Consider the following 24,886-nt stretch of genomic DNA (forward strand, 5'->3'; position numbering starts at 1 on the left):
TACATGGTGTCAGAGATCCTGGAGTAACTATTCACAACTCTGCCCAGGAACCCTTAAATTCGAAGTCACTTGAAGTCCTCTGTTGGGCACTCATGACAAAAATGCTCTAGAGGAAGCACAGGTGTTTGCCCAAGACATCTCATCTAAGATGTATGCTATCATGTTCAGCATACAGCAAGACATTTGTCTGATTCACTACACTGCAGCTCAGCACTCTGCAAGTTTTTTTTGGCTTGAAACCCCCAATCATATCTACACCTTTTAAGAACTTCTGTTAAGGTTCTAGCTGGATTGCCCTAAAGGGCATCTGTGATGAGAAAAAGCTTTCTATCTGAACACTTAAAAATGATCTGAGCTAAGCACTCCTATGTTTCATCGAAAGCATCACACAACAGCAAAGACTGAAGAGCTGACAACAGGGCAAAAGGAAAATGGAAATCTTGTTTAAAAAAATGCAAAAAACCCCAATAAAATTGATAGAAGCAGAACTGCAGACTGTATTTTACAGTATTACAAGAGACAGCAAAGAAGGCAGAAAAGACCTATTTATGTTTTGAAGTCAAATGTGAGAGTCTACTACTTACCTAAAGAGTTATCTTATACAAGTTAGAAGCTTTTCCCTAAAATTTGCTGTCTTAAGAGGGAAAACAATGCTTTTGATATATATTTTAAATTATATTTATAAATTATATATATATAAAAATTATATATATAAATTATATAAATAATAAATATATTTTTATATATATGTTTTTGCAAATAGATGTTATTCACATTTTATAACAATTAGGCTAACAGCAAAGAACTTTTTCCAATTCATGAGTTAAATGGAAAATGAAATTTCACTATAAAATTTAAATAAAAGTTAAAAAAAAATGTGATGACCTGATTTTCTACTGAAGTCTGACTTTTTAATAAAGGGGCAGGAGGAACAGCAAAATGTAAATTCACAGAAAAACCAACAAAAGTAATTGAAGATTATAATGAAAACAATTTAAGAACACAATGAAGGTAATTGACAAATAAAGAACACTGACAAATAAAAAACACAACAAATGTTGATTTTCTGCACTAAGGGACACTTTTCTGTAGAAATTTCATTTTGTTCTCAACTCAAAAAAGGGTTTCACTGGGAAAACTTCTACCAGCCTTAATAACTGTAGTCACGTTCTTCACAACTTATACCAGAGCAATCACTTGTAGAATATTCAAAATGCTCTCTCACTGTACTGTGATTTGTAAATGCAATTAAAAATAACAACACAAAGTTTCCCACAACCCTGAAGATGAACCAACAGAACACTATAAAAATAAAGCTCAAGGCCAGATAAATTAGAAAAGTGAAAAAGATAAAAATTTTTGTGGAGTGGGTGAGATCTATAGATTTCCTGTAGTCCTTCCACTGCAAAGGCAGAATTGGCGGCACTAGCTTTTTACCATCTTAGTCATTCATGGTTAATAGCTTGCTGTTGCTCTTTTGTTCTCTCCTTAGAGTAAAACAATGCCCCCTAATGAAAGATGTGTGGAAGCACACAATATCAGAGCTGTTTTTTCTGCCACTGGACTCATCCTGAGTTTTTCAAATGAAACAAGAAGTCTGAAATATTGTATACTAAACTGCCCTACCATTAAGTCTTGCATTTACAGCTTTCTCACTTTTTCCCATCCTCAAGTATTAAGGTGCAGGGGAGCTTTTTAAAAGGTGGAAAAAATAAAAGATAGATACGATCTATCCAGGAAAAAGAAAAGCAATGCTATATTCTGTTTTGTACTGTGACTGAAGGCACACACACACACAGGAAAAAAAAAAAAAAAAAAAAAAAAAAAAAAAAAGGCAAGCAAAATACACCAATGGTTCAAAAACCTTCAGAAAAGTTTCAGAGTTGATGTATGGACATTTTTCATCCATTTTTGTTTGAAAACACCTGCAAGATAAAAGGATTTTGCAGAACGCTTACTGTAGGTTTCTAGATCACTAGTCTCTAGCAGAACAAAGTTTTACCACTGGTTTTAGAGAGCTCTGTGCTTTATCTTTCATTATGTTAGCTGCATATTAAATACACACTTAAAAATCACTGCCTGAAAAAAAATCAGTTAGCAGAGGATTACTAGCTAAAGAATATTAGGGTTTTATGCTGTATATCAAAGTATGATTTCTTAAAAATAACAAAACATAAAAGGGACATGGAGCAAAATATGTTGTAAAAGCATGAATATATTCAGAATCAAAACCTATCCATAGTCAAATATATCCATATCTATCAAGGGCTATTAAACATGAAGTTATATTCTCCAGCACAGGGCAGTGGTGAAAGGGGAAGTATTGTTGCATGCTTGCTCATTTCTTAAATCTTTGTCTAAAGTGTTGGCTGTTGGCAACTGCTAGACACAGACCATCACCCAATGCCCTGTTTCAGTACAACTGTTCTTCTGAAGTATGTACTTGCAGGGACACTCTAAGCGCACGGCGTTATACGTCTTCACTCAGACACTTTGTACAACAGATGCCATTGGAAAAAGTCCATGTTTACCAAATTCATCATACCGCAATGTAACAAAGCGCTCGCTACCTTCTCTGCTACCCTGCGCTTACATAGCTCCTTATACCCCTTCCTGACCAGCTTATCTGGATCCTGCAGTGATGTAAACGACTGCATGCAGGACAACAGAGGACAAACGCCTGCATTTCCCAGCACTTGGGACAGGAAGCAACAGTAACACAAATACGGAGAATTGCAAGTGCAGCTACAGCAAGATGATCACAACAAGAAACAGTGAGTGTCATCCCTTTTCCTGGTGCTCTGGCTGCCTAATGGCTGCTCTAAATTATGCACCACCTGAAACTGCCCTCAAAAGGGGCACTTAAAACAGACTGGCCAAGTGTGTGTTCCAGCCCTAAGTGTGGCATATTCTCAAGAAACCTTCAGCTCTTCATGGGGAGATTATTCACAGGACTGAAGTGGGTAACAATCTTCAGTATCTTGACTCAGTCACATTTCTCTTCCCATGGTGCCAGAGGAACAAGAATATGGGTCTTCTTTTCTATGACCACTGACAATATTCTCCAAACATCAAAACACCATAAATGTTGAAATGGCATTGAGTCTGTATGCAGGCCAAGTCAAGGCTAATTGTAGCTATATCCCAGACCACAATCTGCTAATTCTGACCCTAAAACTCAAAGGTTTCAAAGCACTGTTATTACATAAACACAGGTTCTTATACTTGTTGATATAGAAGCCATTGCCAAACCACAGCAGTCATATCCTTCTTTACAGTTCACAGTATTATTCAAAAGAGGTCCAAATTACAGAATTGCTCTGTTTAAAATCCAGAATCATTCATCTGAAGACAATGGGGTTAAAACTAACGTTACTGAGAGCAAAATCAAACACAGTGGATTAATGCTACTCTAAAAGGAGTAGCACTAAACTGTCATTTTTGAAAGCAAATAGTGTAGTAATAAAATAAGTAAACAGTGCCTTAAACGCCACCTTAAGAAAAGGCAGTAGATACTTAGTTAGGATAAACTGTTTTCAACAAGCTGGGCTTTTTATGTTCCTCAGGAAAATGGTAACCTCTGATCCCTGACGGAATATGCACTTACTACCCTGTGAGCCTTCTACTGCCCTCAGCACATGTTTGAGCAGGCAGCACGACTCTGTGAAAGACACATGTATTGTGAGCCATAAAGTCTTGATTTGGACAGTCTGAAGACTGCACTGAGCTTTAAGCTAAGCAGATGTGAGTACAGACTACGCGTTTACTATTTTTTAGTTTCTTGATGTATTATTGTTTACTAGGGATGGTGCAAAGCACAGGCTCACAGTCACCACTAAACCCACGAATGACACGAGTTATCAAAGCACCTAACAGCTTCTTCTCTCCTCCCTGTTCTTCTCTCTAAAACCCTCAGTTCTTATATCCGAAAACTGCTGCTGACCTCCACTGGCAGAGGATCCACACCCTGAAAGCCTGCAGTGCTCCCTTGCAGGGTCGAAGGCCAAGAGCAGCAGGGTAGCCACAGGTCAAGGGCAGCGACTCTCCTTCTCTATTTGGAATTCATCAGGCTGCATCAGGAGTGCCACCACAGCCACCGCTGGGCTCCCCAGTACAATAAAGGCGTGGGCAAACCAGAGCGAGGCCAGCTGAGGGCCACGAAGGTGTGCGGCAGGGCACAATGGAAGGACAAGAGCAATAGTCACAATATGCAGCAAGGGAAATTCTCAGTAGGTACAAGAGATGAAAAATCACCAGGAGATGGTGCAGTACTGGAACGAGCTGCCCAGAGAAGCTGTGGAATCTCTGTCCTTGGAGATATTCAAGACACAACTGGACACGATCCTGATCAATCTGATCTAGTTTGGAAGTTGGCCCTGCTTTGAGCTATAGGGGGATTAGATGGCCTGCACATGTCTCCTCCAACCTAAATTATTCTACAATTCTAAACAAAAAGTGAAATTAAGGACCAGACACTGGTCTGACTGAAATAGGAAGGAAGAGGCAGGGGCAGGAATGGGAACTGTACAAGCAGTATATGTAATCGAGAAACACACTGAGAAGTGCTAATCAAAGGGAAAGGAGGAGAAAAATTGTTTGTTCCCCTTTTCAGTAAACCCATGCTAGGATTTTTTTTGTTAAGATTAAAATAATAATAATAAAAATAATAATAATAATAATTTTTTCAAGACATGAGGAAGCCAGCCTTGTATACTGTCATTTTCTGCTTTTTGGGACAATGTTCTTTTTAACACAAATCAGCATAAACAGTTTGAAGTTACTCTGCAATATCAAAAGAGGGGGAGAAGGACTGTCTGTCAGGTCAGTAATTCTTGTGCCTTGGCCTACACATTATATACCTTTGGCTGAGTCTCAAGTAAAGTGTAACAAATAAAGTACAGTACTGATTGTACCAAATGAAAAGGGAGCAGTCAAACTGCATGCACCTTCCAAGTATCATCAACCAATCAGTACAAACAACGAAAAATTAGCAAGATTAAAAACAGTGACAGACGGCCTCAGACTGATCTACTAAGCCCTCTGTATTTGTGCGTAGGCGTCTGTTGCAAGGAGAGCAAGCAAAAGGCTTCAGCAGTGAGTCTGCATGCGTCCTTGCAAAATTTTAGCACAAAGTCAGTGTCACACATTTCCTTCCAATGGGATGTGGTGGATGTGCAGGTTTACACAAGTTTGCTGGAATGGGTATAACTAGCTGGAAAACTCCAGTATCAGCAAAAAAGAAGGATCAATTTATACACACCATGGCTATAAGGAAAGGTCAACCAGGAGCTTCCACAGGCCACATTTGCAGCTAATATAGCCAGGCAAATTCCCTTAATGCAAGCAGCGTCCCCAGTTTATAACTGCTCAGGATTTCACAACATAGCTTTTGCTATTGAGAGGATCCTCAAAATAAAAATGCTTCTTAACTCAAAATGTATACACACTACTACACTTATGTATACACACTACTACACCTATGAGCACGTGTGTATTTGCAGAAAGCTATGCAACCAGCTAGGACTTAAATTCAGTCCCATGCAGAGCCAGTACAGAGATCATATAGTGTTAAACCTTCTGCTAGCACAATAAACTGGATTATATTTAACCCACAGAACCTGATCCTGCTGCCACTAAAATCAGCATGAGCACAATCTAATCTTTAACAGACAGCTCATAGTACAACACAGATTTGATATCAAAATCAGCACAATTTGTAACAGGCAGAAAGCCTAAATACTACAATGGATGTATTCCCCAATTTCATAAGCGGTGGCTCTGATCTGAATTTTTATTCAGATAGAATTCCTATACAATTCAAGATCAGGTATTGTATTAAGACAACCCTCCCTCAAAAAAAAAAAAAAAAAAAAAAAAAGACAACAGGAAGAAAGGTAGCTGAGCTGGAATGCTGGTTGGGACTATATTTTTGCACAGTTTTTCCCACTGCATGAACAAGAGAGTAACCTGCGCATAGTCCACTGCATTTCAATGAGATTACTTATACAGTAAAATACAATTCAGTATGAGACTGAATCATAGGAAAAGCTCACGTCATTGGAGAAATCAGGGAAGTTTTCCTTCAATACAAATAAATCATTGCCTTTTCTCATGAGGAGAGTGAGAAAGGAAGAGTTCTATTACTCCTACACTTGCCAGAGACTAAAGGATCATTCGGATCCCAGATGAGAGTACAGGCATTTTATCAGGTCTCTGGTAAAATTAGCTACCGCAGATTTTACGGACGAAGCAACAATATGCACCTACACATCCAAGATTAGAAATCAGTCCGTTGTTTTGAAGTTGTTATGCTCCTTACTATACCTCAGGTTTACAAAACACAAAGAGTAACTTGGATTTGATATTCTGCAACACACACTCTCTTCTGGCACAGATACATTAATTGTAAATCTTAACAATTTGTCATCTAAACAGCTATAAAAATATTTTTATGCCAGGCATATCAGTGTTGATTTTGCCCACATTTGAACCACTAGTCCTCTCATTTCTCACTTTAAAATATATGCAAAGACATTAAGAAGTTGCCAGTTTTCCCCTTAGTTTTAAATATGTAGCCCCACTAAAACTTAAATTTGCATTTGGGAGTGTTGGCCTTCATTAATCATTGTATCACTTTAGTCTTACGCCAACACTATCTCATGGAGAACAGACCCCTACTTCTTCGCTGTTTACCAAGTTGAAAATACTTTAAGACTGAGTTCTTTAGTGCTCGTAGCATCATATATTATATAAAAGGTATCCAGCCATCTGTTTGGGTTCCATGTATATTAACACGAGTGTGCTTGCTCTTCATATCCATCACAAAGTTACAACGAACTTCTCTTGACTGCATGCATAAAACACAGGGGGATTGCCTCTTAGTTGCTAAGGAATTCAGAAAAGGCTATTGTAGAGGAAGTCTGATGTTTTCCTAAAACTTTGGATAGAAATTGCACTCTGTTTTGGAACAACACAGACCAGCAGAGAAAATCTATTCTTCCCCATCCAGGACAGAGACACCAAATAGGGCAGATGTGGTAAAACAAGGGAACTTCACTAATGGCAATGCAACATCAGTTGCCTATCAGCTTCTCATTGCAGCCAGCATCCCACGATGGTCCAGCACTCATTTAAGCAAGAGCAAGGTTTCCCCTCAATCATTTTAATTTATTTCAATGGATGTGCGATCTGACCATGTATCAGCATTAACAGCATGCCTTTGATCTGTCAAGCAACTTTGTGGCTGTGCATCTAGACCATCAGTTTGGCCCTAAATTCTCTCTTTGCACACAAAAGCATTAGGTTAGGGATAAGAAAATTGTGTGCTCTCAACTCATTTGTCCAATACTGTAGGGACCAAACTAATTGTATTTAGGACCAGGACCCCACTTTTACCTACGACACTGGGAACACAAACAATACCTGGCTTTCCCGCAATGCACAGTGATACCCTACCACCTTCACATAGGGCCTCACACTTTGCTTCATGCCTCACCAAGTCAAGCTCTGGAGAACACACATTTTACTAGGGGAGACACTGGGCAGAGCGGAAGATGCAGACAACGCATAATATTTTTATGAAGGAACCTAAACCTTTACTCTCTGCACCTGCCTGAAACCTTCATTTGTATTTATTTGATAGGTGCAAAGTGGAAACCCACCACACCACACTCAAGCAGGCACAAACAGCACTGAAAGGCAAATTCAGGAATGAAGAACCAAGTACCAAAAATCCTGAACTAAATCAGGAAGATCAGCAGGGACTTAGTTCTTCTGAAAGGTCAAGTCCCAGGGCTGAAAAAGTGGATGGAAATATACTTTTCATTTAATGTTTTCCAGTAGTACAGCACGTAATTTTGACTTGATAGGAAACCACCTGCTCACTACTGCTATAGATAAATCAGGTTTCAATGTAGATATAATCTGTTGCTGTACATATCCTAGAATGGAAAGGACTTGGTGACTCTTTTTAGAAAGCCTTTCCCCACCTTTTTGCTATTTCTGCTTCTTTTATTTGTTATTATAAGACAGAAATCCATCACAATCCACCAGAGGTGTTTTTTGCCAACACTTAATGATGATAGCTTCCCTGAAGGGGAACTGAAAATATCCTGTGCTTCAAAGGAGAAAGGAAGGGATAAGGAGTGCTTTGCATTGGAGATTGACTTTTCATTGTCATTTTTTCTGATCCATTAAATTTGCAAATCTTCCAAGATGCACTAGTATGTAACATAATATGCTTGATTAGTGACTGCTTTCATGCAAGTAAGGAATCTTCTTTTGTAAAATAATGCAGGGTAAAAAAAAAAAAAAATCCCTCTTTGACCTAGAGGAGGGAAAAGTCTTTGCTGGATTTATATTACTGCATCCCTGCAAGCACATCTGATTACAGATACTACTAAGCAATCCTAGGGTACCACTCCATGGTAAGCATTTGGTAGGATGGGCTAGCAATAGACACAGCAAACAGACCTTGGTATAAATGTTCTGGGAAATCAGATACTGGAGGGAAAAAAGGATTTATGGCTGTCAAAAATAGATTCTTGGAAAAATAATAAGGTAACTTAGCAAGCTTGATAGGGCATAGTGTCTCCTTTAAAATATACTTTTTAATGAGGTCCAATTTCTTAAATTCTTTCCCAAATACTGCACATAGAAAACACAGCCCTCATGGCAGAAACCAGACCAAACTACACAACCCAAGTTGAAACACTGACCAAACACATCACACTCAAACTTGCCATTCATTATGCAGTCTGCAAACAAGTGTTCTTGACCCAAAACATCTGTCAGTGAGGGCTGCTTCTTCTTCCCTGTCCTGCCACCTTACTCTGTCCTGACTCTTGAAGCTGTGACTAACATTAAAAACAACCCAGAAGATGCCATATGAATTGCACGTGTGTTTGTCAGCTAACAACTGCCTAAACTCTTTCCTGATTTGTTTCTCAGTTTGGCTGTCAAATCAAACTAGATCCTCAGCCAGCTTCTGAATTACCATTTGGTTTCTCCCCAATATGAAATTTTGCACTGAAGTTGCTGGCACTGTGCTTGAAACAAATATCATCTTGGAATGGTGCTACTGGCAAACATAATGCCAGGGTGGTGTTAAGAATAAAAGCCTCTTTGGTCCTGCAAAAACATCAGCGAGATTTGCCTTCTCTGGAACATGTCTTTCACACCCTGAAACTAAGGATTTCATAGGAGTTGGGGTTTTTGTTTTTTTTTTTTCCTTAAATACAACAGCAGCAAAGCTCAAAATCCCTGGGATACACATGGCACCTTCTCTTCAGTGAACCTAGAGTGATAGCACTGCTAGGCTAAACCCTAAGCCAACTGGGGAAATTCCCGTGCAGTCAGCTAGAACTTCCTATAAAAAAAACAAACAAACAAAACAGAAAAACACACTTGTGAATGTAGCCCACTGCAAACAGCTTCAGCTCACCCATCTGCACTTTACACCCTGGTGCCTTAACTACTAGGAAGCTTTGTTCCCAGTTTCACCCTCCCTGTCTTTCAGCCTTTCCCCAGGTATTCAGCACTGCCTACATGGGGTGCTGTCACTTTATTCACAGCTTCCCATCACACAGAAGGGACCTGGGTCAGTCCCACAAGCCCAGGGAATAACCAGGATCCATTAGTGCCATCTGTCCCTCCTCTCATGCAAAGCAAGAGGCAAATAAAATTAAGTGAACCTTCATTATACCCTGAAAGCTTGTGATGTTTGGAGGCTCAGGATGGATTTTTAAAAGAGTGGAACCAGAGATACTGTGATTACCTAAGAAGAGCGCAGCTATGTTCAGCTATGAAATAACCAAATGGCCCAAGAGAAGTCAAAGCTTTTTGTGAATGGTTTTGGAACTAGAGTTTGCAACAACTTGTGCAGTTATGCCTACAATGGGAGAGGAAGGGAAAGAGAAAGCAGCAAGGAACAAATGGTGGGAGAAGAGAGGGACAAAGAAGGAAGAGGCAAGATGAACAAACATGAACAAAGACAGAACTGTACGAACTCTGCCTACGCATTTTTTCTAAGAATTAAGTAGGACGATGTTTGGAGATGAGCTATTAAGAAAGTTCCATTCTGGCAGCCTGGAAGACTGTCACATTAAAGGAATATATTCATTTCTTTAATCCAGAAGGCACTTCAGAATAGACTGAGGGAGCTGTAGTATTTTATAAATCAAAGGAATTTCCCCTGCACAGCTACATTTTAACATTTTTCCCCAAATCCATATTTCATATTCCAAATGCATATTTCATCTCAAAACTTTAGGTTTGTTTTTGGGCCTCTTCCACACATCTGGACATAAACCGCATTCTCTTGTTCTTCTTTACTTTGTGCTTATGTGCATTAACTCTCATGCATGTGGGTCACGTAACTGGACTGCACTGAAACCTAAAGCAAAGATCATCAGTAAAAGTAACTATGTTTCCATGGCACTGCAGACCAGACCCACCCACCAGAAAACCCTTATACTTCCACAAAGATACAAGCAAATGCTTACTGATTGATGATCACAGACTAAAAAACAAATTCAGATTCTCTGTGTTCTTTAGACAACTTTATTTTTTAGCCTTCGAACCCTTACTTTGTTAAAAATAAGAAATCCGCCTATTCTTACAGTGTTTTCCAAACTGAAACCTGAGAAAAGTAGGATTGACAGTTTTTTGTAAGCATGAACAGATGCATGCGAGTACCTGTGTTATAAAGATGTTATTTTGTAAAATGCTTTTGAGAAAAACGATATGAACTTCTGTTTGGTAATGCAGACTATAAATTGTTTTTCCATGTGCCCTGTTTCAGCAACAGCCTAAGACTTTGGTAAGCCTTCCTCTCTTCTTCTGTATCATAAATAAAGAGGGTTGATTGCAGTTCACAGACTGTATCTCTGGGCTCTATATCACTATAACTCATGGATTCAATACTCTATAGGCACAAAAAAGTGGGATGAATGTGAAGCTGAAAATTAAAGGGAGTACCACAGGAATTCATCTGCTAATCACAGGGAGAACAAAGCAGAGGATCTTACCTGGAGATGGAACAGTCAGCAAAGAGACAGGGGAACACAAGGAACAGCAACAGAGACAATTCAGAGTAGTAGCAGGGCACTGGAAATCAAGAAACTTGAAATGTGGTCCAGCTCCCCACTTTTCTGTGCCCCTGCAAAACGAAGGCCTCTGAACCTCCCTCTGATTGCCCTGCCAACCTCCTTAGGTGGTAAAATCCTGTTTAGACATTTGGCTACGGGCCCCATCCATGCCAGGTCCCAGTTCTGCAGGGTCTTACAGGTGTTCCTTTTCTACAGATTAAATGAATGGATGATTACTGAGAAAACAGAAAGAAAGGTAGAGCAGCCAGCAAGAGGAACAGGCTATTCTCTGCATCAGCTTCCTCATTTCTCATTTCCTACTTCAGAAATGTGTTAGATGCATCTTTACCATAGGCCTTTGTTTTCCCTTATGCTTTTGAATAGATGAATAAACTACAATTAGCAGAGACTCACGTGACAAGACAACATTATTGCTCTTCCAGATTGGTCACTGCTTTATGATTCTGGCAACTACTGACTAAGTAGCTACTTATTAAGTCCAGATCAAATTATCTTGTATTCAAGAACAGCAAAGACTCAGCATGGCACACCATTGATGCTGCAAAACATTCAGAGAAGAGAGACTCAGCATTTGAATCTACTTTTAGGACTGAAGGCTCCAAGCAGCTGAACTTGCAGCAGAGCCCAATGAACTAAACCAAACAACAGCTCCCTAAGGAAAATGCCCTCTGTGTTGGGCACATAGGGCCATCTGCTACCTCTTCTCCCCCTACTCCTCAGTCCTCGAGGTAAGAGGACCAGCAGAGCGAGCAGCAACTACTGCCTGAGAAGAGACTTGGGGGGGGGAAGGGGCAAGAGAAATCCCACACTGCATATTTCACACAAGTGAAAGAAAGGCCCTGCCATCTCCATGTGAGATCTGGGAGTTACAGGCCCCTTCATGGGGGTGCCTGCATTGGAGAACTGGGGGATTCAAGTCAATTCAGTACTGAGAAGCACTGCAAGACACTGTTTTTTTGCATCATTTGTTAAGCAGAGAGAGATGCCAAAGCTTATGGGAACCAGCCATGCAAAAAGGCATGTGGGAGAAAAGGCACAGAGCAGCTCATCTCAGGCTGATATTGTGGAGTACCCACCTGGAAGGCTGTGCTGTGGCTTTATGGACATGCTGCAACTGCCACACCAGCTTTTTAAGTCACAAAGTTGGGACACACACTTCACACAAACTCCAAGCTCAGACACAGACACCACATTCCCTCCACTAACACCAACACAAAACAGCTGAAAAGCATCTTTCACCCTTTGCTTTCATTTTCTCCCAAATTTAGGTCTGCCCTCCCATGCTTGCTTTTATTCCCTGCCTGGCCAGTACCAGAGGTGCCCCATGGCCCCAGCCAGCAACCCAGCAGCTGCTCCTGCAGGCAGGATGAGTATGGGCATGTGGTTCTCCCTCCATGTTTATCCCTACCCCACACTCACCCCTGCTCTATCTCTGCCATTTATCCCCAAGGAAGTATCCTGCAACAGCAGACACTGAGCAGTTTCACTCACAGCTCCTCCTACCTAGTACAGGATTCTTAGGCTATTGAGGTGACAAGCAAAATTTATTCCCACTCCCATTCACAGCTCTCTCACCCTCACCATTTACATCAGCTGTGCAGGGGAGGAGGGGAGCAGAGGCAGCTGCAGATACTCATCACAGCCCCATAGACCACAAGCAAGGTGAAGGTCTTGGCTGAGAAATCTCAGGGCTTAGGCAATACTAAAATGCAAGAGAGAAAAGATCCGCTGCAGGGGGAAGATGTAGTGAAGTGGAAGATAGTCCAGACCCAAACCCAACAAATTAGTAGCAAACACATTTTTAGAGAGGGACTCAATGAAATGCTCTGAGGGAGACAGAAAAATGCTAGGAGATCACTTGTAGAGAGAATGGGAGAGGAACAGACACAAGACCAGTAATTAAAAAGGAGATGGGAAAGAATACAAGCAAGAAGACAACATTATCAAGCAAGAACAGAGGAAGAAGCAGCTTTAATATTAATGCTCTGGTCAGTGAATGTGGAGACACAGAGCCCCATAAAACTGAAGAAACAGTGCTTTCCTAACTTGAGAGACACCAAGCGATGATGAGGAAGAGCGCACACAGTGACTAAGTGTCAGGATTATTTATTGCATATGGGGAGAAACCTGAAACACCTATCAGGGAACATGGCACATGAAAACCTAAATAGAAGGAGCCTCCCCCGCTTTCTTTTTTAAATATGCACACTTGGCACCCAGAGAACCAAAATCTACCTCTATATTTTAAACTGCACATTAGAGATTGAAAGAATAGAAAGCAATCAATATTTCAATAATAGCTACTATTTTGCCTGGTTGGGAAGGTCATGCGATAACTCCAGTTAGATCAGAGGGCATGCTGGCAAAAAAGGAGAATGCAGAGCAAAGCTACTTGTCAATTTTGAGGCACAATGAAAGGGAGCAAGTTCTACTGCATCCAGCAAAGACAGAACAGGAAGCGAAGAGCTTCAATTGTGAAAAAGGAGAATTATATTAAATGAGAAAGAAAAAAAAAAAACCCTTCAACTGCAGGTGACTAAGCATTGATATAGTTCATTTTAGGGAGACTGCAAAATCTCCACCCTTAGACATTTGCAAAGCAGGCAAGAAAATCACTCCTAAGGAATAATTTAACTACAGCCAGTTCTGCTTTGGTGTGGAAGAATGTGTCAAATAACCCCTTAAGCTCCCTCAAATATAAATTTAAGGTTTTTTATACTTGAGAACCTGGGCTGCATACCTTAGACTATACTATTTACATGAGAAACAACTGATTTCTAACTAATTTTCAACTCAGAGATGAACAACTAATTCTTCAGAGATGAAGCTGCTTCTATTGCCTGTGATGTGCTTGTACCAGCGGGTTATTAGACTTTGGGGTCTGCCATAATACTGTAATAGCTTCAGGGTACTAGATCTGCTAACACATCTGGGGTCAATACTTTAAACCATCAGCCAGTCATTTGCTTTTATGAGCTTGAGGTTGCTAGAACCATATCACCACACTTGCAGGTCAGCACAGGTGCAATATGTAGGCAATATAACACTAGTTACCCCTCCAAAGTTCTCATGACCTAGAGTATTTACTGCTTTAACTTTTGGATGGGACACAGTATACAGCTGACCAGAAGCTAAATGTCAAAAAGCCTGTTAGTTGGATTCTCAAAAGCTACTCAAGAAACTCCAGGGAACAAGCCTTACTGAGCCTGACTTTCATCAATGTTATGATGACAGTGAGTGGGTGCACTTAGTTAGAAGTGTTAAGTTTTTGAGTGTCCTCACCATTGTGAGGACAAGCGGATAACTTCTAGTGTCATAAATTGCGCTGGCAGCTTAAGTTCAAATTTCTGGTGGAACCCAGAGATCCAAACTCAGCTTCTTCATCCAAGTCATCTTGTCTTCAGGCCTGGCTCAGCCAATCTCAGTTACAAATCCATCTGTTTGGTTTTCAGTAGAAACATACCCTTCAGCATTTGAGTGTTTCATTTACTTTTGTACTGGCTCCTAAACTGCTCTGATGCTTTTAAAATGGTAATCCAGATTCTTTGGATGACTGCTGGAAGTTTCCAGCAGATGCTACACGCTCCTTACATCCAAACTTTTTGAATATTGAGAGAAAAGCCAGTGAAGAAATGCAATGGAAAGCAGTGTAGATTCGTACATAGGACACTTTTCTCCAATCAAAATCATGAGATCAAATGATAGTGCCAGGGCCTATGTGCTACTGGAAGTAGTATCTTCTGGTTGGCATGAAAAGCTGAGTGGCCAATTATTACTTCTGGTTGTTTAAAATCCTATTACATTTTGGATATTACTCTAGTTAGCCCAGTTTGGACAATTACCTTTCCCCCCCCCCTCAGCACTTTAAGTTCATGACAGTACCTGCTTCTTTCTTTACTCCTACACTGTTTTGTAACGTCATTGCAATATCAAGCCATTGTCACATTACAGTTTAGAAATGGAAGAGGTAAAAATAATTTGCAAATATGTCTGGAATTTTATAAGAAAAAAGCCACACTGTTGATCTTATCAAGTCTATCATACAAATACCAAAGTCTAGTGTATTACAGATGAATAATAACTGGGGGAGGGGGAGTTGTTTAAAACCGGAAAATGTCATCATATAATGCATCCATGGAACTCATGGATTAAACATTTCTAATGGAAGATAGCTAGATTTGTCCAAGACAAAAAGCCTTATGCAAGAATGTAAAAAGGAGATGTTTTCACAACAGTTATTTAGTTTCTGTCATATAAATACTGAACAGACAGACGTATATAGGCACATGCACTACCTGTACCATAAAACTAAAGTTTCTCCTGGACTACAAGGAATTGAAGACAATGATTCTGTTACTAGAAAAACACAGCTGAAGGCTTATATTTTATATCCACTCCATGAGACAACTGCATCCAAGTCTCAAGAGTTCTTAATACAGACGTTTCATGAATAACAAATAATTGAAAACTATTTATAAATGTATTATCACCCTACTTGAATACAAGGGTGCATTAAATAAATTGAAGGCGCTCAAATGCAATATAAGCAACAAAATAAAACAACTTTGAAAGTATTTAAAAAATCACACTAAGCTGGTGCCACAAACCCAGCGTATTCACAGAGTCAGGAATCAGACTTTCAATTCCTAGATACAATTTACTGGACAACAGCAAGTATAAAATTATTGACTTTTTAAAAAAAGGCTATCTAAACCCCATTTGGGGACTTTCAATATTTTATTTATTTATTTTAACAAAAATAAAGAAGATTTATGTTGTATAACCATTAGAGGAACTCAGAACTAAACTCGCAGTGTAGGCAGCAGAGAATAGATGGCTGCAGCTCATGCAGTAACTATATATGCACACCATGAAGAGAAAAGGATACAGGGCTGCCTGGGACCACAGCCTACACTACTGATGTTTATGTTGTCATCAGGCCCCTGACAGCTTTAGTTCCCCTGTAAATAAGCAAAGTTTAGACCCCCTGATATGGTGAGAAACCAACACCACACATGCCCTGGGGAGGTCCAAGCTGCCAGTTGCCTGACTGCAATACATGAAGGCCAAACCAGGCAAATTTTCCCCTTGTTGGTGTGGCTGATCACAGAAGGGAGGTGGGGCAGCCTGGCCAGAGCCTACCAGTGTCCCAGGTTTGCACCCGCAGCACCCATCAGGCTCCCCCAAGCTGGTGCGGTAGCCATCTGTGCCGCAACACCGGGACCTCAGCCCCTCAGAGCAAGGTGTGCTCCAATACACCCACACATTTCTGCAGAGACCTCCCACGTTGGCACAGACACACTTGTAAGCAGTACACATGATATTAAGGCTTACTCCACTGCTTTATTGGATGGTCAATAGTAACAATACTAATAAACAACTTGGACAAAGATGCCGGGAGGTAGTTTTAGGCATCTACTCCAACTACTGACCAAGTTCTTCAAACAATTAAAGAATATATATGTGTTTTGGCTGAAAACAGCTTCAATCTAGATCTGCAAGAATGGAAATGCATCATGACTTTGGTATTGAAGAGGTCAGTATTTTATGACCTTGAGAGCTAGACATGAGTGAGTATTTGAAAAAGAAAATTCATCACCTGCCTGTGACAGCCTCAACTCTTAGATTCTCAAATAATGACATGATTACGTATGGAACTTTTCTACTTTTTAATTGTTGTGGGTTTTATTCCCTTAGAGCTCCATACAGTTCAGTAGAGGGCACAAAGGAAATGGGATATGAAAAATAGTAAACAAAAAATAATCTCTCTTAATTCTCTAGAGATTTACTATGTAAAACATATAACAACACAGAAGATGTGCTGGAGAGGAATAGAGGTTATACTGACCCTCAAAAGGGATGACTTGCATTAACCTGCTGACAACTTGCCTCTCAAATTCACGCTGACAACAGCTTTATAACAAACCATACGAGCAGCTGATACGCATGCTATATATAGTCATACACAAATGTTTTTCTGCTCAGTTTAGTGTCTGCATTTAGGGTCCTGCTCTGAAAGATGTGTAAAATAGCTAAACAAGAGCTATTTAGGTGGAACATTTACCCCCACTGGCTTTTATTAGTGAAGAAGAATAAAATAAACAAGGACCAACAAGGCCCTCATCCATTAACAGAAACTTGCAAATTCGCTCTGACTTTGCTGGTTGTTCAGTATCAGGCTGGAATAAAACAGGAGTTTTCTGAGTTTTCTAAGCAGTAAGTGTAATCACACACAATTTTGGTGTTATGCCTAATGTCATGCCATTAAGAGACATTCTGCAAAACTGAAGCAACTGCTAATGAAAAGAAGCAGGCATGGGCCTCTCTGCAAGCATTACTCAGAGTGGTCACCATGGATTACTGACACAAGAGATTTCGAAGGCTGTAGCACCACCTCTGTAGCTGGATTGCTCAGCTGCCAAGTGAGCGCTGCAAGGAGGATCACTTCAGTTCAGGATGAGCCGGGTGGATATTAAAGGAAATACAATCCTCTTAGAAGGCTGAAAGTGCATGTGTTTGTGTGCGTGTGTGTGGGGCCATGAGACAGGCAAACCTTTGTTCTATGCACAGATCAGGCCAGTGGATGTCTTCCTGCTGTCACACAACCATTTGGCCCACATCCACTGGGGAGTCTCATTTCTTATTAAAGAGCAGAGGGTGAGAAAACCCCAGGTCAGGTCTTTGGCAGGTGTAAACCAGCATTGCTCAGTGCTCCAAGCCAGAGCAGGTTCAGCCCAGCTGTGCTGCCAAAGCGTCAAAGCAAGACTCTTGGACGCTTATTTCCAAAAGAGCAGACAGCCCACCTGGGGTACCTGCCGTGCGCAAGCAGAGGGCATCAAGGAGGTCACAGCCACCCCAGAACAGCCACAGCCGCTTTGGCAGGCACTTGAGTCACCTCACTCCACAGCAGAGAGAATTTCACTCAAGATATGAGATAAATGGGCCAGTTATATAATCTCACCATCTCTGGCAGCACCCCGACAACTGACCTGAGGGGGTGGCAGCCGCTTGCGGGGACACTCAAATGCGAGGCAGCAGGTCCCGGGGGCGAGGGCCCCGAGGCGGCAGGGGCGCCCCCGGCCGGGGGGGGGGGCCGAGCCCGGCCCCAGGCGGGCCTCGCTGCCGCCCCCCGCCCGCACCGAGCCGCTGCCGCCGCCTTCCTCCACCGCCTCCTCCTCCTCCCGCCCGGGGGGTGCCCGGGGCCCCGCGGCCGCTCCCGCCGGGCCCGGCCCCAGCGCGGTGCGCGGCCCCCCCCGCCCCGCGGCTCCCGGCGCACCTTCTCCTGAGCGCGGTTCAGGCGTTTCTGGACGTTTTTGGCAAAGATGCCGGTTTTCATGTCGGCCATGGCTGGAGGCGGGCGGGCGGGTGAGGCAGAGCCCGGCGGCGGCGAGGCAGGGACGGAGGGAAGGACAGATGTAGGGAAGGATGGATGGAGGGAGACAGGGATGGATGGAGAGAGGCAGCGGGAGGAGGAGGAGGGGCGCCGTGGAGGGGGGCGGCCTTAAAGCTACAGCGGGGAGAGGCGGGCCCCGCCGGGGCTGCAGGTGAGCCGCCCCCCACTCCCCGAGCCAGCGAGGACGCACGAAGATTATTGTGATAATATAGATGGTTATTAGCTGCTGCCAGTGCTGCAGTCGCTAGTAACGAGATATATTACCACAGTAAATCCTGCTCCCTTGCCTCACTGTGCTGAGAGAAGCAGTGCACAAACAAGCCTTCCTCATCCAGCAGAAAGGTGAGGTGTCAGCCCTGTTCTGCAGCTGGACAGACCAAGGTAGAGATATGCTGAGTTATTTCCTGTGAAATTTCCACCAGGTCGAGCCCCCTGCCCTGTTCCCAGGCTCTTTGCCTCTGACACCCTTTGGTCTGGGTTTAGGGCTGGAGAACAGAGAGGATGTTTTGCAAAGTTTTAGCACAAAATCTGACACTGAGGTTCGGGGACATGAATCCATGGTTAGGCCCTGCACTTTTCTGACGTGGTTCGCAGTGGTGTTGAGCCTGCCATGCTCACACTGCTGAACAAAACCAATAGACATTCACTCTTCACTACATTGTTCTCAGTGTCAGACTGCTCACCTGAATCTCTATGTAGATGCCTACCGTGATTAACTGACTCCAAACTGATTTAAGATTTTTGACTTAGTTCCTGAAATTACAGCTTGTAGTCAAAACTAGAGGGCCCTTGCAGCAAAATTTTTGGTCTTCCCTGACACCTGAGCACCCCAGAATTCTTCAAAACACAGAATTGCTCAACACCAGTCACTCAAGGTTAGCTAAGCCAGCCTGCCAAGATACCTATTCCCTTCTGGCCCTTGTTTCTGCTATTTAGCTAAGCATGCAGTTCCCTTATTCAGAGATTAGAAACCCTGGTGGCAACCAACACAAAGCAAATACACTGTGAAACTCCAGGCTCTGAGCCTGTGCCTATATTCTTCTATGGGGGGTTGTTCTGCATTCGTAATACTTTTCATTGATTTTTCAAATTGATAGAGAACACAAGCCAGAGCATCATCACTGGCTACAGCAAACATGCCAAGGTACACGCAAAAAGAAAATGTCCCAACTGACAATGTCTTGTCAGAGAGCTAGTAAGTTCACCTATGTTTCTTGAGCCCCTATATTTCTGACATCTCTTCAGTCCCAGAACTGCATGGCACATTTTCCTTTAGTATTAGGGAGCAGAATTGACACACTGACTGCAGATGTAATAATGCTGATTAAGAAACTGCGACCTGTGACTTATGTAAGGTGGGGGCTTACTTAATTCTCACGTAAATATCTCTAAAAAGAAAAAAATACAAAGCAAAACCAAAGAAAACACATCATAGCAACCAAGGAAAGTATTTTAGATCGCAGGCAATCTCTTACAATGTTGCTGGGCTGATGAAAGATCAGTACAAAATCCCAAGGTGACTAGAGCTCCCAAACTCTTTGAAGTAATTTTGGACATCTTTAGCGTTTTTCATTTTGGTTGGTTTGGGGTTTGATTTCAAAAGGATCACACCACTCTGACACTAAAAAATTATTAAAAGAGATTACCTTAACTTCTATTGCTCGTGACTTTTCTTCACCAAAAATTAACCAAGGTAGACCTACTACCAGCACAGAGTATTCTGGGGTACAAGTCTGCATTCAGCCTGTCAGGGGGAGGGAAGACATCCTCTCCTGTGCCTGTTTTGTCCCAGTTGTCTGATATAATGATAGTAAATCCCACATTGCCAAACACAAAAATGCTTTTGCATGCTGGCAGATGAGGAGCATGAAGATGTGTCAGCTATACTCATCATATATCCGTTCTCTTCTTTCCCAAACAGTAGACCTGCGCTGGTTTTGCCCCATTTAATTGCTTTGGACAACAGCCAGAAATGGCTTATTCACTGGCCAGTTTATGAATGTGCATGTTGCTCTCTCCCTCAGCTAGATTTTGAAAAGTAGTTGTCAGCAGATCACCAGGCTGATATCTCATACTCTCTGTGCTAGTGAAATCTCTATCTGTCATACAGGTTTATTGCAAATCTCTCTTCAGAGAAAACTTCTCCAGTAAGATAGATTTTAAAGCAAATTTCTTTCTCTGTGTTGCTGATAACTTAGTCTGAAATAGATAATGTTTAAAAATGAAGATCATTACTACTACTTCTCCTGCTTGTTTTTCTCTTTGGTTTTTATTGGAGTACTGTTGATTTGGTGTTATTTTAAAATGAAATTTTCACTTCAGTTTCATTCTTGAAGAGTAGGGATGCTCAGTCTTCATAGAAAAATGCTCCTACTGAAATGGTTATTTTTAAACCTAAAATCTTTAAGGGGAAGGGAGGAGAGAAAGTTTTACTAGTCTTGCCAGGTGACAGTTCCCATTCACCCTAAATGATGGTCAGGAAAAGAACAACTCCGTATCTCTCCTCACTCATCAATGGCACCATTACTAATCACGCTTCTCTGCTATTGGTTTAAATCAACCAAATGGGAAGACCTTGGTCCACAGGGGTCAGTTTTACAATATCAGGTATGAAAAAATTGGCAAGTGTCTTGCAGCCATCTCTGTTCAAATGATAATTACAACATAGATATCAACTACTTAGGAATAACACAGTGAATTTCAGCTCAAAGGACTATATGATTACTAATATACTGAGATTCATAATTCACAGCTCGGATATGGTAGATGAAAGATATCCCCATCATAAGCACACCACTTAATTGGTCATGGCAATGGCAAATTGGAGTAGGAAATGAAGATTATCCAAATGAAGCTGCAGGACAGCCTGAGAATTGAAATTGCATTGTAACTGCGGATTTTGATAGGCAGAATGTATTTACCTGAGTTTGATGCCGGCGTGATTTCAGGTGGAGGACCTCAGTTTTAAACCTCTTCCTACAGCACCTCCGTGGTATTGTGCTAGTGGTTTAGGCCAGGTTATAAAGGGAAGAAAAAGATTTTCTAAATCATCAAGAATGTTTCTGTAGGTCTCACTGCTCCGAGGAAGTCTGTCACAGAGAGAAGATTCACCTGTCAGAATCACAGGACAAGGGAGGTAAGGAAAACAGTAGAAAATACATGTTTGGAAGAAAGAATCTGTCCATAAAACAAATGTACCAAACCCTGTAAAAATCTAGTCCATAGAAAAATTTTAGTAAAAACCTGAAATTTTAAAAAATAGGAGATGGGTTAAAATAGTTTCATTTCTCTAAATTTAAAGACTTAGGCATTTACTTTTAATTACAATCCTTATAATTAAAGTCAAATATAGGTTTTGGGGTTTTTTTTTACATTTTCCTTCACAGCCATAGCTTGAGATTAATATTTTTCTCTCAGTCTTTAATATGAACCTATATTGACATTCTGGCACAGAATACCAATTTCATCAGTTGGAAGCATTTTGTCTAAAAGCTACAAGTGCCCTTTGATTTCAGCTTAATTATGTGAACCTACTTTGCTTCCCAGAGCTGCCTGCAGTTAGGCAGCACTCAGCACTGGCCTGGTTTTGTTCCTCTGGAGGTCAGTCCTACCACTAACTTGAACTAGTGAACAGCTGGGTCAACACCATGGGCTCTGAAACTCCCACAGACTTCTGGTGGAAAGTGGCACTAATGAGGGGCCTGTAGAGCTAGCTTACAGCCAGTGATGTTTCTGTATGAAATTCGCACCTAGGAAGCATGTCTGCTACACAGATTTCTGTGCTGAACTTCAGCAGGGAGGTATGTTTTTTTCCTCTCTCCTCTCCCAAGTACTTCTCCCTGAAAGAGTAGCAATTAGAGAAATGAGCTTCAAATATAGCAGAAACGTTGGATGCAAGACAGAGAAGAGCTGGAATTACTGCTGCTGCCCTTGTGTGAATGTTTCCAGGCCTGAGCATATAAGGAGGCATGACAGGAGATCCAAAGATCCTTTAGGGTTAGGAGTTGGAGGTGGGAGTAAGTAATTAAGTATTACTTAGTAAATACCAGGCATTTTGACTTCATAAAGTACACAGTTGTATCAATAAAATATATTACTGAGGAAACGACTAGGCTGATGGGAAAGGCAAGATTTCTTGAGATCGAGGGATGCTTTGTCATCAGCCACCTTTGTGTCCATTTCCAGAGTTCCCAGGATCTGCAGTTCCCTCCCGTAGAGAGGGTAACTAACTGCCAAACTGGAGCCTGCTGTAAAAGGGGCTACACAAAGAAAATGGCTTTACGCTGTATAATTCATATAGCAACAGTATCTTCAGGGGTGGCATATATAGTACTGCATTGTAATGCATTCAAGCATTAGGTATGAATCCTGAGTAGGATGCTGATGCTTTGGTTTGCCTTATCCTGATATGTCAGGCTTTAAAGGAAAAGCATAGGCAATGGTACAGAAGAAAGATGAATTTTGGAGAATGATACTGACATATGAGCTTTCCCACCTAAATGGAAAAACTTCCATAACATGATAAAAGATGGAGACTCCCAAATTGTCACTCTGTGGAAGCATCTGATTTTCTGAAAAGTACCAACCACCCATCATCTAAATTTGGGCTCCCTTAGTGTCCATCTCAAGTCAACATTCAGAAGTCATTCAGAATTGCTTTTCAAAAATCTGGGCATGGATTTGCTTGACACATTTTATCTTTTCATTCAGAAGAGGTCACAGGCCAGAACCAGAAACATCTGCCCTTTAAACAGGCAGCTAAAAAGGACAGAAGAGGTTTCTGAAAGACGTCTTCTAGATCTCTCCTGAAAGAAAAACTGACTTCTTTGCTTAAAAACAGTGTATTCCACTCCCAACTTTTCCATATCCCTCCTCTTCTCTTCCTCATCAAATAGGCTGTTCCTGATACTTATAGTAAAGATCTAGAAGATCACACCTTTCATTTGGATAACAATAATAATAAATAGTGTGACATTTACATGTATATATGTTTAATTCCACCAAGAACTTGCCTTCATTGGTGAGTTTCTCACACAAGTTAGGCATTTTAAAGGGAACAGCGCCATGGCATCAGTTCGATTCTGTGAGTTTTTGCTTATGAACTGGATGATAATTACATTATAAGCACACTACATCATCTATCCTCTCCAATTCTATTCTTCGTGCTAATGCACACTGAGACAGTGCCATCACCTCCACTGTTCTTGGGGACTAGGAGGAGAGGTGAGGTGATGGAATTGTAATCCTAACCCTGAAAAGCTTAAAATTTGATGTGAGGAGGAGAAAGACGAGTAAAGAGGAGTGTCTAGTGAGAGAGCTGTTTTGGAGTCATACCTATTCTGATTGTGGGTGCCCCTAATTTAGAAGGCCCATGAAATGCAGAGGATACAATTATTTTAACACGAAGGCCCTAAGATTTTTTTTTTCATTGAAGAAGACATGTGGATATCAACCATTGTGGACTAATTGTGCTGGTTCAGGACTGGCACAGCATTTTCTAAACATCAGATTTTTCCTCCTAGTCACTTGGGTCTGGGCTATGGTGGTTGGAAGCCTCCTCTCCTGCAGCAGGTCTTCTTGTCTTCACACTCTCTGATTTCAATGGACCAATAACATGTAGAGCAACCAAGGATCTGCTTCTGGGGTGTGGAACATCACTCACGAGAAAAACCCTGCCTAGCTGTCACTGTCAGCTGCAGAACCACTGGAAGTGTTCTAAAAAGCCAGTATCTATAGGGAGTGATGCAACCCCTGGCCACAGGAGAGGCAGTTTCATAATGAAAACCATAGGCCACAGCAAGAGATTAATCCAAACTTCAAAAAGGTGTCCCCTCTTGAGACTGAGTCAAATTGTAACATCTATTGCTTGTGATCATGGCGTCTAAAGTCAGGCTTTGAAACCCATGTAATCTGAAGATTTAGCTGTCACTGCCAGCTTTGATTATCAAGCATCCTTATTTTCTCTCTCCACTCTTGTTTCTTAATATTTAGTTTGTTCTTAACTGATCCAGATTGGTCCTCATATCTCTTCATAAATTGTTCTGAGGAATCCCACACTGAATTTCATGCCTGTGTTCTGCATCACAGCTGTGGGAACGTCAGCACTTCTCTCAGTGAAATTAGTAATATTAGTACACTGAAAAGTTATAACTTACATCTCTACTTGCAGGAATAAAATCTTTCCAACTGTCCTATTATCATTATTCATCCCAAAGGTCTCACGGATAGTTCCAGGGGAAACAGGCTCTGGGGTGAATTAAAACTGTTCTATCTGCAAACAGCCTGACTGGCTTAAGAGAAAGTTATTGAGCTGTGGCTAGTGTATTCTTCAGCATATTTTAGAAGCTGTGTTCCAGGTTTATTGGATTTTTGCCCAGCAATATAT

General features: G+C 41.4%; 1 protein-coding gene across 3 annotated transcripts in view; it reads right to left on the minus strand.

Annotated features, from left to right (window-relative positions):
* Nucleotides 1–18,581, minus strand: part of AMPH (amphiphysin) — a 112,544-nt gene extending 93,963 nt beyond the window's left edge. For all 3 annotated transcript variants that reach the window (XM_064506587.1, XM_026117859.2, XM_026117858.2), the window contains exon 1: nt 18,385–18,581. In XM_064506587.1, the coding sequence (XP_064362657.1) occupies nt 18,385–18,453 (69 nt within the window). In that variant the 5' untranslated portion in view covers nt 18,454–18,581. The remainder of the gene's footprint in view (nt 1–18,384) is intronic.
* Between the last annotated feature and the right edge of the window lie 6,305 nt (nt 18,582–24,886).

The sequence above is a fragment of the Dromaius novaehollandiae genome, chromosome 2, assembly GCF_036370855.1.
Source record: "Dromaius novaehollandiae isolate bDroNov1 chromosome 2, bDroNov1.hap1, whole genome shotgun sequence".
Classification (NCBI taxonomy): Eukaryota; Metazoa; Chordata; class Aves; order Casuariiformes; family Dromaiidae; genus Dromaius; species Dromaius novaehollandiae.